At 46.1% G+C, this 13,258-nt stretch overlaps 1 protein-coding gene across 1 annotated transcript; it reads right to left on the bottom strand.

Annotated features, from left to right (window-relative positions):
• Positions 1-6,908: 6,908 nt before the first annotated feature.
• On the bottom strand, positions 6,909-8,156 carry dio3a (iodothyronine deiodinase 3a). Its single transcript, XM_056476360.1, has one exon. It carries the CDS (start codon positions 8,134-8,136, stop codon positions 7,339-7,341), a length of 798 nt encoding a protein of 265 aa, XP_056332335.1. The 5' UTR covers positions 8,137-8,156; the 3' UTR covers positions 6,909-7,338.
• Positions 8,157-13,258: the final 5,102 nt, after the last annotated feature.

Below are 13,258 nucleotides of genomic sequence, written 5' to 3'. Positions count from 1 at the left end.
GTCTAACATACAGCATTCATTTTATTTCAGCTTAGTCCCTTTATCCATCAAGGGGTCACCACAGTGGAATGAACCGCCAACTCATCCAGCATATGTTTTACATAGCGAATGCCCTTCCAGCTGCAACCCATCACTGGGAAACACCCATACACACTCATTCACACACATAGACTATGGACAATTTAGCCTACCCAATTCCCCTATAGCGCATGTGTTTGGGCTGTGGGGGAAACCGGAGCACCCGGAGGAAACCCACACCAACACGGGGAGAACATGCAAACTCCACACAGAAACACCAACTGACCCAGCCGGGACTCGAACCAGCGACCTTCTTGCTGTGAGGCCACAGTGCTAACCACTGAGCCACCGTGCTGCACCTTAAAATGTCTAGTGTCCATCTCTGTCTTCACTGAGCAGAGCTTATTTATGAATCTGCCATTAGTTTAATCTATGAGTACATTTCTCTGATGATTTTAGAGGCTTAATGATGATCAGAGACCGCTAATGTTTACAGACTAGTTTAGAACTCGATGTGTACTTTAGAAATATAGCTTATACTCCTCAGCACATAGGGGGCGCTCTTGTATGGTCAGCAATGTAATCTGAATGTGACCTGATGGTCATGTCTGGTACTGCAGCCACTAAATCCTGCTGGAAGCTCATTTTTGGAGATATTAACTTAATATAATTAGTTTGCTTTGATTATCTGTCAATGTTATGCTGAAACAGGTTTTGTGAAACATATTTTATGTAATATAATATAATATACACTCATGGTTTAGTTGCTGTAAGACTCATAACCTTTGTTTTATTTAAGTTTTTCGCTTCAGTAAGTTTTGCCTCTATGTTCATTAAGGGGATTAAGCACATGCTCATTAATATTCTAATTACATGCACTGAGAGAAACAGAAATGTTTGGTAAATTTCCAGAGATAATTACAGAGACACACTGAGTTTAAGTGTGTGTTTGAGTGAGAGGATTGGTGGAATGAAGCGTGGTTATCAGCAGAAGTGAAGAAGTGTGTGTGTGTGTGTGTGTGTGTGTGTGTGTGTGTGTGTGTGTGTGTTCAGACAGAGGCGGTCGTGACCTTTCTGATCTGCTTTCAGACGCAGGCCTGCTTTAATGTGAGCGGCAGCAGGAAGTCATGGATTATTACCCATCATCCCTCTCTCTTTCCTCCCACGCGCGGAAACTGGGTCACTTTGGTCAACTGAGGTTTACCCAGCGATTATTCTCTTACTCAAAGCCCCTGGTGGATCTCAGCAAACTCAAACTGCAGTAAAGATGTTCAATACTGGAGAGGTAAAGTAAGGTTTACCTGTAACACTGACTCAACTTTCAGAATAGAGTCAGAAAAGGAGACTGAATCTTCTGTAGAGCTGCTTTAACTGAATCAACACTGAACTGAATCATCACTCAGCTGAATCAACACTGAACTGAATCATTACTCAGCTGAATCAACACTGGACTGAATCATCACTCACCTGAATCAACACTGAACTGAATCATCACTCAGCTGAATCAACACTGAACTGAATCATCACTAAACTGTTTCAGCTGAACCGAAGCTGAACTGAATCAAAATGTAACGAAATCAAAACTAAGCCGAATAACACCTGAATCAACACTGAACTGAATCATTACTCAGCTGAATCAACACTGAACTGAATCATTACTCAGCTGAATCAACACTGAACTGAATCATTACTCAGCTGAATCAACACTGGACTGAATCATCACTCACCTGAATCAACACTGAACTGAATCAACTCAACTGATTCAACACTGAATGGAATCATCACTGAACTTAATTAAAACTGAACAGAATCAACACTCAGGATCAACAATGAACATAATCAACAATCTGATTCAAGACTGAACTGAATCATCACTGAAATGAATCCACACTGAACAAAATCAACACTGAACTGAATCAACACTGAATTGAATCAACACTGAACTGACATGTCTGAATTAGCACTGAACTAAATCAACACTGAACTGAGTCAACACGGAGATGAATCACACTGAACTGAATTAACACTGAGTTGAATCAACACTTAACTGAAGCATCTGAATCAACACTGAACTGAATTAACACTGAACTGAATAATCACTGAGGTGAATCAATACTGAACTGAATCAACACTAAACTGAATCAACACTGAACTGAATCAACACTGAACTGACATGTCTGAATTAGCACTGAACTAAATCAACACTGAACTGAGTCAACACGGAGATGAATCACACTGAACTGAATTAACACTGAGTTGAATCAACACTTAACTGAAGCATCTGAATCAACACTGAACTGAATTAACACTGAACTGAATAATCACTGAGGTGAATCAATACTGAACTGAATCAACACTAAACTGAATCAACACTGAACTGAATCAACACTGAACTGAATCATCACTGAGCTGAACCAACACTGAACTATGTTTTACACAGTGGATGCCCTTCCAGCCACAACCCAGCACTGGGAAACACCCATACACATTCATTCACACATACACACACACACACACTCATATACTATGGCCAATGTAGTTGATCAGTTCCCCTATAGTGCATGTGTTTGGACTGTGGGGGAAACCGGAGCACCCGGAGGAAACCCACACCAACACGGGGAGAACATGCAAACTCCACACAGAAACACCAACTGACCCAGCCGAGACTCAAACCGGTGACCTTCTTGCTGTGAGGGACCAGTGTGAGACCCTGAGCAGCCTGTGGCAGTGTGATGATATTCCAGCAGACTGAATGAAGTGATCATGAGCAGGACTGGTGCGTCCGGCTGAAGGAGACTCAGCGCTCTGACTCTGCATCTCTGCAGCAGGCGGATTAGTGCAGCAGGGCTGATGCAGAGCAGGGGTCATGCAGGGGTCAGCCTGTTCTCTGACACACACACACACACACACACAGACACACACACACACACACACACACACACACACACACACACACGGCTCTTAATTGGACTCGACCTTTGACATCAGAAACACACAAGTGTTTGCCCAGATACTGAACAGTGTTGTACTGCTGAAGAGGCCAGTCCACGCATCATTTAACCATCCTCCTGATGTACTCACAGGCCTGTGTGTGTGTGTGTGTGTGAGAGAGAGAGGCTCTGTGTGTGTGACTGTGTGTGTCACAGTGGTTTGCTGTTTTTGACTGACTCTACCAACACACACACACACACACACACACACAGACACACACACACACACACACACACACACACACGCATGCACACACGCACGCACACACACGCAGGCACACACACACACACACACACACACACACGCATGCACACACGCACGCACACACACGCACACACACACACACACACGCACGCACGCACACACACACACACACACACACACACACACACACACACACACTCCAATAATGAAAGCCTGCATGTGAGTGTTTATTCCCGCTGCGCCTGCAGAGATCATCTGAGGTCATCAGACTCCAGCACCCTGTGTTCAGCAGAGATCAGCGGCACACACTGCTGAAACACACTCACTGAACCCAAACTCTTAAATCAAGCTGCATCTTCTACACAAGCAGATAATATAGTGTTGATTTCAGAAATAACGAGTCAAGATGAAGAGAGTTTCTCCCTAACACAAGCAGAATCCTCTGATTTAATAGAGAAACGTATCGTCTTCTTCTCCTGCTGCAGATTCTGTAGCTTGTGTTCAGACGATGGTTTCTCCTGCTCTACTGAACACTTGCTGATGGAAGAGTGCAGAGATGTGGAAACAGGACACACACTCTGAGTAATGTGTTTTAGCAGTGAATACTGAGCTCTGAATGAACATTCATTACAGGATTAATTCACTAATTACAGCATTTTACTCTCACAACTTAGACTCGTTCCTCCTAATGTGAGAACAGAGTGAGCAGAACTACTGACTACACCTCAAATAGGAAACATCATAGAGCTGACACCTCTGCACATTCATTCTCCTTCAGCTTAATTTATCAGGAGTCACCACAGCGAAATGAACCGCCAACTATTCCATCATATGTTTTACACAGCGGATGCCCTTCCAGCTGCAACCCAGTACTGGGAAACACCCATACACACTCATTCACACACACACACACACACACACACACACACACACACACACACACACACACACACACACACTCATAAACTACGGTTCATCAGTTCCCCTATAGCGCATGTGTTTGGACTGTGGGGGAAACCGGAGCACCCGGAGGAAACCCACACCAACACGGGGAGAACATGCAAACTCCACACAGAAACACCAACTGACCCAGCCGGGACTCGAACCAGAGACCTTCTTGTTGTGACAGTGCAGTGCTAACCACTGAGCCACCGTGCCGCCCTTATTTTCTTCTAATATTTGAATGTTATTGTCATTAGCACAGCGTTTTGTAGTTGCTCGTTTACTGATGTGTGTTATTATAGTCGTTTACTCGAGTAGACGAATGATTCAGACGTCCTAAAACAGACGAGAGCGCGCGCAAAATAAGCCCAATACGACACCAGCGCCGGACTTAACCGATGATTCAGTTAAAAATGTAGAACAGAAGTCCAGTGGCTCAGTGGTGTCACAGTGTGGCCTCACAGCAAGAAGGTCACTGGTGTCGACACCAATAGCCTAGTGGTATTGTACGTATAGACATGCTCACGGCGACCCGAGTACGATTCCCGGCTCGAGGTCCTTTGCCCATCCTTCCCCTCTCTCTCTGCTCCCAATGCTTTCCTGTCTGAAATCTCCACTGTCCTGTCATGATAAAGGTGGAAAACCCTAAAAATTATTATAAAAAAAGAAAGGTCTCGGGTTCGAGTCCCGGCTGGGTCAGTTGGTGTTTCTGTGTGGAGTTTGCATGTTCTCCCCGTGTTGGTGTGGGTTTCCTCCGGGTGCTCCGGTTTACCCCACAGTCCAGACACATGCGCTATAGGGGAATTGATCAACTAAACTGGCCGTAGTGTATGAGTGTGTGTGTGTGTGTGTATGGGTGTTTCCCAGTACTGGGTTGCAGCTAGAAGGGCATCCGCTGTGTAAAACATATGCTGGAATAGTTGGCGGTTCATTCCACTGTGGTGACCCCTGATAAATTAAGCTGAAGGAAAATGACTGACTGACTGTACAGTGGGGGTCCTTCAGGACTGTTGGCCCCTGGATCACTGCACCGGCCCCCGGGGTCCAGCTGTATTCACAGGATAACTGATGAGGTGTCCCCTCTCTCCCTCTTCAGTGAGGTGAGGGGAACAGCTGCAGCAGATGCTGGACTGCGTCACACACTGCCGCTCTCCGTCAGGTGATTGGCTGGCTGGTTTGGTGACGTGATCAACATGTGGATGTTAGTGAGGGGTGTAATGCTCCAGCTTTAGCGTCTCGCTTTGATCTGATTATACGCGTCTGCTTTCTGTCCATCTCAGAGAAACCATGAGTATTAATGCAGGAGCAGGATGATGACGCACAGCACACGGCTTTAGCACTCAAGCTAATGCAGAACTGCATCATGGGAGTCATGCTGAACACACTCAAAGAGCTCAGCACACACACACACACACACACACACACACACGCACACACACGCACACACACACACACTTTGTGGAGATCGTCATCTGTGGTGGGAAATATGTAGATTACACACTGATGGACAGACGTGTGTGTGTGTGTGTGTGTGTGTGTGTGTGTGTGTGTGTGTGTGTGTGTGTGTGTGTGTGTGTGTCTTGTATTATCTTGTGGACCAAATGTCCCCACGAGTATAGCAACACCAGTCAATTTTGGACCTTGTGTGTTGATTGTTTTGGTCCCCCCGAGGGAAACATGCTGATCCATCAGGCAGAATACAGGAGTGTGAAGATGGACAAGTGCAGAGTGTGTGTGTGTGTGTGAGTGATATATGATCCTGCTGATGTGTGTGTGTGTGTGTGTGTGTGTGTAGTCTTTGTGTCTGTTTATGTCTGTGTGTTTGTGTGTGTAATTTGTATGTGTGTGTGTGTGAGTGATATATGATCCTGCTGGTGTGTGTGTGTGTGTGTGTGTGTGTGAGAGAGAGAGATTGAATGTGTGATTTCTGTGTGTGTGTGTGTGTGTGTGTGTATGCATGTTTGTTTCTGTGCGTGAGCAAGTGTCTGCTTGTGAATGTGTCTGCGAGTGCGTGAACATGTCTGTGCGATCTGTATGAATGTGTGTTTGTAAATGTGTGTGTGTGTGTGTGTGTGTGTGTGTGTGTGTGTGTGTTCAGTATATCTCATCTTTCCTGTCATTAAGCTTATAGTATATGATAAGTGAGCTGAAATGTGACACACACACACACACACACACACACACACACACACACACACACACGCACGCACACACACACACACACGTGTTTTTGAGCTGTTTCTAGATCAGTTGACATGTCTTTACTCCTCATATGTGTATGCTCACGCACACACACACACACACACACACACGCACACACACACACGGTGCTGTATGAACTGAGTGTGTTCAGTGAGCTGCTAACAGATTAATATAGAGCAGATCCTGCAGCAGACTTCAATCCTCCATCATACATGCTGGGTTATTTCAATATGAAGTGGGTAATATAGACAAACCCAAATGTTGGGTTAAATTAGGTCCAATACAGTACAATTCATCCAAACAGTGACTTCACAGCCGGTTTGTCCATAATTGATCCCAAAGTAACTTCTAAGATCTGATCTTCTAGAGTCAATACTTGTAGAGTATTGTTGGGTTAAACTGAATAACCACAATAAACAAATCAAATTAAATCAGATTAAACTGACTGAAAATCAGCATTTATTGACTCAGACAGAGGAAGATCAAACCTGATTCACTTACTGAAGAGAGCTCAACTATACTCAAACCTGCCGGGCTTTAGTTGGGTTAAATGTCATCTAAATCCAGCCCAGCATTACTGAGTCCAACATGTTGTGATGACTTGTTGATCATTTCACTGTTGAGAATTTGGCTAAAATGTGTTTAATATGTTGATCGATATGAGTGATCATCTCTGACGCATTGATCAATAACGCGTTCATCAGTAGTGGAGGACTGTGTGCGTTTCTGATGCGTTAATCACCGCGCGCGAGCCTCAGATCAGATCAGAGAGCTTTTATTATCAAATGCTGATATGAAGGAGTCCTGAACATGCGTGTCCCGTATTCAGACATCAGAGCCGAACTTCTGGAGTACCGCTTTAAAGATCGACCTTCACGGAAAATACAGGTGCGAACGAGAGTGGCCACACACACACACACACACACACTCACGCACACGCACACGCAGACAGGTGGAGAGGCAGCTGGTCCTGCTCCACTTTTACACCGGGATGACGGCGTCACGCAGCCGCTCGCGGTACCCGTCCAGCCAGTGTCGGAGCTCGGAGATGCGGAACCCCTCCGGTCCGCGGCCGCCCTGGTACACCACCTTCCCGTCCTGCACGATGTACAGTCTGTCGAAGTAAGCTCCGTACGCGCTGTTGGCCGCGTTCTCCATGCCGTCCGCCACCACCGCGCAGCCCGGGGCCTCGCGCTCCAACAGCCGCGCCGCGCTCAGCCGCTCCTCCAGACTGCGGTGGCGGCGGATCTGGTGCGGCGCGTCGGAACTCCGCCAGCCGTCGCTCGGGTGCGCCTCCTCGATGTAGACCAGCAGCGCGTCCGCCACGTCCGCGTAGCGCAGCACGAGCCTCCGGAACGCCTTCAGACGCCTCATGAACGGCGGTCAGCTGCAGCTCCCGAAGCTCAGTACCAGCGGTCGGTGACCGCGCGCGAACTCCAGCACGCGCCCGCGCCTGGGCTCCGCCAGCGGGAACACCTCGCTGTCTGGCGCCGCGTGTCCGAGGCGCGCGCTCTTCATATAGTCCAGCTTGTGTCCGTGAAACACGGCTTTCAGAGACTCCCAGCTAAACATGCGGCTGCTGTCGGAGATGCAGAGCGGCTCCTCTTCCTCCTCCGCGTCCTCCTCGTCCTCCTCCGCGCGCTCCTGCAGGTGGACCAGAACTCTCTTCCGCACGCACAGGAAATCCAGACACCACAGCATGAAGGCGGCGACCAGAAACCGCGGGAGAATGAGCAGACACACGAGCGCGTTCTTCAGCGCCCTGCCGGCGGTGTTCATGGTCGGTGCTGTACCGGTGAGCGGCTCCGCGCAAGAGTTGGTGACGCGCGACGCTCCGCTTCCCTTTTATATGATGAAGCGCGTCCGTCTGTCAGTCACTCCGCCTACGAGCGCGCGCGGGAGGATATTCGACGCCCGACGGTCGCCCCGGAGAGCCCGCAGAGCGCCCGGTGTAAAACCCAAACTCTCCTGACGGGAGACTCGAGGAGCGCAAAGTTCTTCAGGTCTGAAGTGAAGGAGAGAATCAATCATCACTGATCACTGATCCATTATTATCACCATCACCTTCACCACATCAGCAGCAGCATCATCACCATCATCATCACCTTCTTCATCATCATCTTCATAAAAATCATCAAACTCCTCACCATCATCAATACCATCTTCACCACCACCGTCATCATCATAATCACCATCATTATCAACAATGAGAAGTGCAGAAGAACATCTTAAATGCTGAAGAACATCTGAAATGGAGAACATCTGAAATGCTGGAGAACATCTGAAATGCTGAAGAACATCTGAAATGCTGAAGAACATCTGAAATGCTGGAGAACATCTGAAATGCTGAAGAACATCTGAAATGCTGGAGAACATCTGAAATGCTGAAAAACATCTGAAATGCTGGAGAACATCTGAAATGCTGGAGAACACCTGAAATGCTGAAGAACACCTGAAATGCTGGAGAACATCTGAAATGCTGGAGAACATCTGAAATGCTGGAGAACATCTGAAATGGAGAACATCTGAAATGCTGGAGAACATCTGAAATGCTGGAGAACATCTGAAATGCTGAAGAACATCTGAATTGCTGGAGAACATCTGAAATGCTGAAGAACATCTGAATTGCTGGAGAACATCTGAAATGCTGGAGAGCATCTGAAATGCTGAAGAACATCTGAAATGCTGAAGAACATCTGAAATGCTGAAGAACATCTGAAATGCTGAATTGCTGGAGAACATCTGAAATGCTGAATTGCTGGAGAACATCTGAAATGCTGGAGAACATCTGAATTGCTGGAGAACATCTGAAATGCTGGAGAACATCTGAAATGCTGGAGAACATCTGAAATGCTGAAGAACATCTGAATTGCTGGAGAACATCTGAAATGCTGGAGAACATCTGAAATGCTGAAGAACATCTGAAATGCTGAAGAACATCTGAATTGCTGGAGAACATCTGAAATGCTGGAGAACATCTGAAATGCTGAAGAACACCTGAAATGCTGGAGAACATCTGAAATGCTGGAGAACATCTGAAATGCTGAAGAACATCTGAATTGCTGGAGAACATCTGAAATGCTGGAGAACATCTGAAAAGCTGGAGAACATCTGAATTGCTGGAGAACATCTGAAATGCTGGAGAACATTTGAAATGCTGGAGAACATCTGAAATGCTGAGAACATCTAAAATGCTGGAGAACATCTGAAATGCTGGAGAACATCTGAAATGCTGGAGAACATCTGAAATGCTGGAGAACATCTGAAATGCTGAAGAACATCTGAAATGCTGGAGAACATCTGAAATGCTGGAGAACATCTGAAATGCTGGAGAACATCTGAAATGCTGAAGAACATCTGAAATGCTGGAGAACATCTGAAATGCTGGAGAACATCTGAAATGCTGAAGAACATCTGAAATGCTGGAAACATCTGAAATGCTGGAACATCTGAAATGCTGAGAACATCTGAAATGCTGAGAACATCTGAAATGCTGGAGAACATCTGAAATGCTGGAGAACATCTGAAATGCTGAAGAACATCTGAAATGCTGGAGAACATCTGAAATGATGAAGAACATCTGAAATGCTGAAGAACATCTGAATTGCTGGAGAACATCTGAAATGCTGAGAACATCTGAAATGCTGGAGAACATCTGAAATGCTGGAGAACATCTGAAATGCTGAAGAACATCTGAAATGCTGGAGAACATCTGAAAGGCTGGAGAACATCTGAAATGCTGGAGACATCTGAAATGCTGAGAAACATCTGAAATGCTGGAGAACATCTGAAATGCTGAGAACATCTGAAATGCTGGAGAACATCTGAAATGCTGAGAACATCTGAATGCTGGAGAACATCTGAAATGCTGGAGAACATCTGAAATGCTGGAGAACATCTGAAATGCTGGAGAACATCTGAAATGCTGAGAACATCTGAAATGCTGGAGAACATCTGAAATGCTGGAGAACATCTGAAATGCTGGAGAACATCTGAAATGCTGGAACATCTGAAATGCTGGAGAACATCTGAAATGCTGGAGAACATCTGAAATGCTGAAGAACATCTGAAATGCTGGAGAACATCTGAAATGCTGGAGAACATCTGAAATGCTGAAGAACATCTGAAATGCTGAAGAACATCTGAAATGCTGGAGAACATCTGAAATGCTGGAGAACATCTGAAATGCTGAAGAACATCTGAAATGCTGGAGAACATCTGAAATGCTGGAGAACATCTAAAAGTGCTGGAGAACATCTGAAATGCTGGAGAACATCTGAAATGCTGGAGAACATCTGAAATGCTGAAGAACATCTGAAATGCTGGAGAACATCTGAAATGCTGGAGAACATCTAAAAGTGCTGAAGAACATCTGAAATGCTGAAGAACATCTGAAATGCTGGAGAACATCTGAAATGCTGGAGAACATCTGAAATGCTGAAGAACATCTGAAATGCTGGAGAACACAGGAGAATAATGCTGGAGAATGAGGCGTGGAGTGAGTGTTTGCTGGGTTCTGTTGGTTTTGTCTCTGGTGTGTTGTAGAACTGTACAGAACACATCATATGGGTCAAACACAGCTGACTGAAGGGGAATGAGCAGTGAATGACAGCGAGAGCTCGCGGATCACCTGAGATTGATTCTTTTCTGAATGAATCAACATTGTCATCAAATCAGCGAGTGAATGATTCAGTAAGCCACACCTGCTTCAGTGAATCTGTGTGTGTGTGTGTGTGTGTGTGTGTGTGTGTGTGTGTGTGTGTGTGTTCTCTGAGCGCAGTTGTACAGTGGTGTTGTGTAATGTATTGTTTCTCACATCTGAGCTGACTCCTGATCTAAAAACAGGTTGTGCTGCTGACCGCCGTGTGTGTGTGTGTGTGTGTGTGTGTGTGTGTGTGTGTGTGTTACTGGATCACGTTTCATCCTAAACATGCCGGTTTCTGGAGCTGGGGTTGCTCATCTCCTGTTGCACTGCAAACATGTCAAGTTCAGGAGTTCAGAATGTGTTTCTGTGAGCTTCAGCCTGAAACAGGACACGCCGTGAGTGTGGAAATAAAGCAAGGCGTGTGTGTGTGTGTGTGTGTGTACATGTGTGAGTCTCCACAGGAGCACGTATGTTCAACACCACCAGAATACACACTGACAGCACGCTAATGCCCTTTTACATTGCAGGAGACCGAGTCTGAGCCTTTCTATAAGACGTAAAGTGCGTCTCTGCTGTGTCTGGAGTGTGTGTGTGTGTGTGTGAGTTTGAGCTGAGAATAACACACAGATAATGTCCTCTATCTCTCTGAAACTGACCCTCTCAGGCTTTGACCCTAATGGTGGTGTTTTGGTGACTGTCGCTTTAAATGCAAATGAGATTGAGCTCTTTTGGACCTGGAGCTCAACACGCTCAAAACAGTGGAGATGATAGTGGACTTCAGGAGAAACCCCCCTGCACTCCCCCCACTCACCATCATGAACAGCACTGTGGCTGCAGTAGAGTCATTCAGGTTCCTGGGCACCACCATCTCTCAGGATCTGAAGTGGGACACTCATATAGACTCTATTGTGAAGAAAGCCCAGCAGAGACTGTACTTCCTTCGTCAGCTGAGGAAGTTCAACCTGCCACAGGAGCTGCTCGTACAGTTCTACTCAGCTGTCATCCAATCCATCCTCTGCACTTCAATCACCGTCTGGTTCGGCTCAGCTGCCAAAACTGACCTCCGTAGACTACAGCGAATAGTCCGGACTGCTGAACGAATCACTGGCACTACCCTTCCTACACTTCAAGAACTGTACTCTTCCAGAGTGAGTAAAAGGGCTCGCAAAATCACTCTGGACGCCTCACACCCAGCACACTACCTGTTCCAACTGTTACCGTCTGGTCGGCGCTTCAGAGCACCGAGCACAAAAACAGCCAGACACAGGAAAAGTTTCTTTCCTCAGGCTGTCTACCTTATGAACAGTTCAATATTCCCCTACTGTGCAATAAATATGTGCAATACTTTCTCATACGCACTTGTACACAGCACCTTATATCAATATACAATGCAATACTCTCTACATTCGCACTTGTACACAGCACCTTATAACCTGTGTATTTATAACAATCTGTACACACAACTCAACATCCAGGTTTCTTCACTAACCGCATCTGTTTAATGTTCATCATTTTTTTTTCATATTTATTTATTTATTTTGTGTTGTCACTTGTCACTTTATGTACACTGGAAGCTTCTGTAGCCAAAACACATTCCTTGTGTGTGTGAAGCACACTTGGCAATAAAACTGATTCTGAAGCGGAGCACATAGTGACAGATGTAAAACAGCAGTGTGTGTGTGTGTGTTGTCATGGAGTAGTAGACTGTGTGACGACCCCAGGATTCCAGATCGGATGTGGCGGATCCTGATTGGGTCGATTGACTGTCTGTTGTGTTTGTGTGTAGTGTGTGTGTGACTGTGTCTATAGTGTGTGTGTGTGTAAGACTGTCTGTAGAGTGTGCATGTTTGTGTGTAGTGTGTGTGTGACTGTGTCTATAGTGTGTGTGTAGTGTGTGTGTGTGTGTGTGTGTGAGACTGTCTGTAGAGTGTGCATGTTTGTGTATGTGTGTGATTGTGTCTATAGTGTGTGTGTGTGCGTATGTGTTTGTGTGGCATGTATATGTGTGACTGTGTCTATTGTGTGTGTCTGTAGTGTGTGTGTGTGTTGGTTCTCTGTGATTGGATGGTCCCTCAGTGAGCCTCTATAGCTGGTCATCTGAGGACACACGCGTGTGTTTCCTAGAGGCAGCGCTGAAGACCAACTATCACCACAACGCTTCTTCCTGCAGATCTGCGTCACAAACACACACACACACATATAAACACACACACACACACACACACGCACACACGCACACACGCACACACACACACA

The sequence above is a fragment of the Danio aesculapii genome, chromosome 17, assembly GCF_903798145.1.
Source record: "Danio aesculapii chromosome 17, fDanAes4.1, whole genome shotgun sequence".
Classification (NCBI taxonomy): Eukaryota; Metazoa; Chordata; class Actinopteri; order Cypriniformes; family Danionidae; genus Danio; species Danio aesculapii.
The sequence above is the reverse complement of the archived record's forward strand: the minus strand, read 5'-3'. Positions and strand labels throughout refer to the sequence as shown.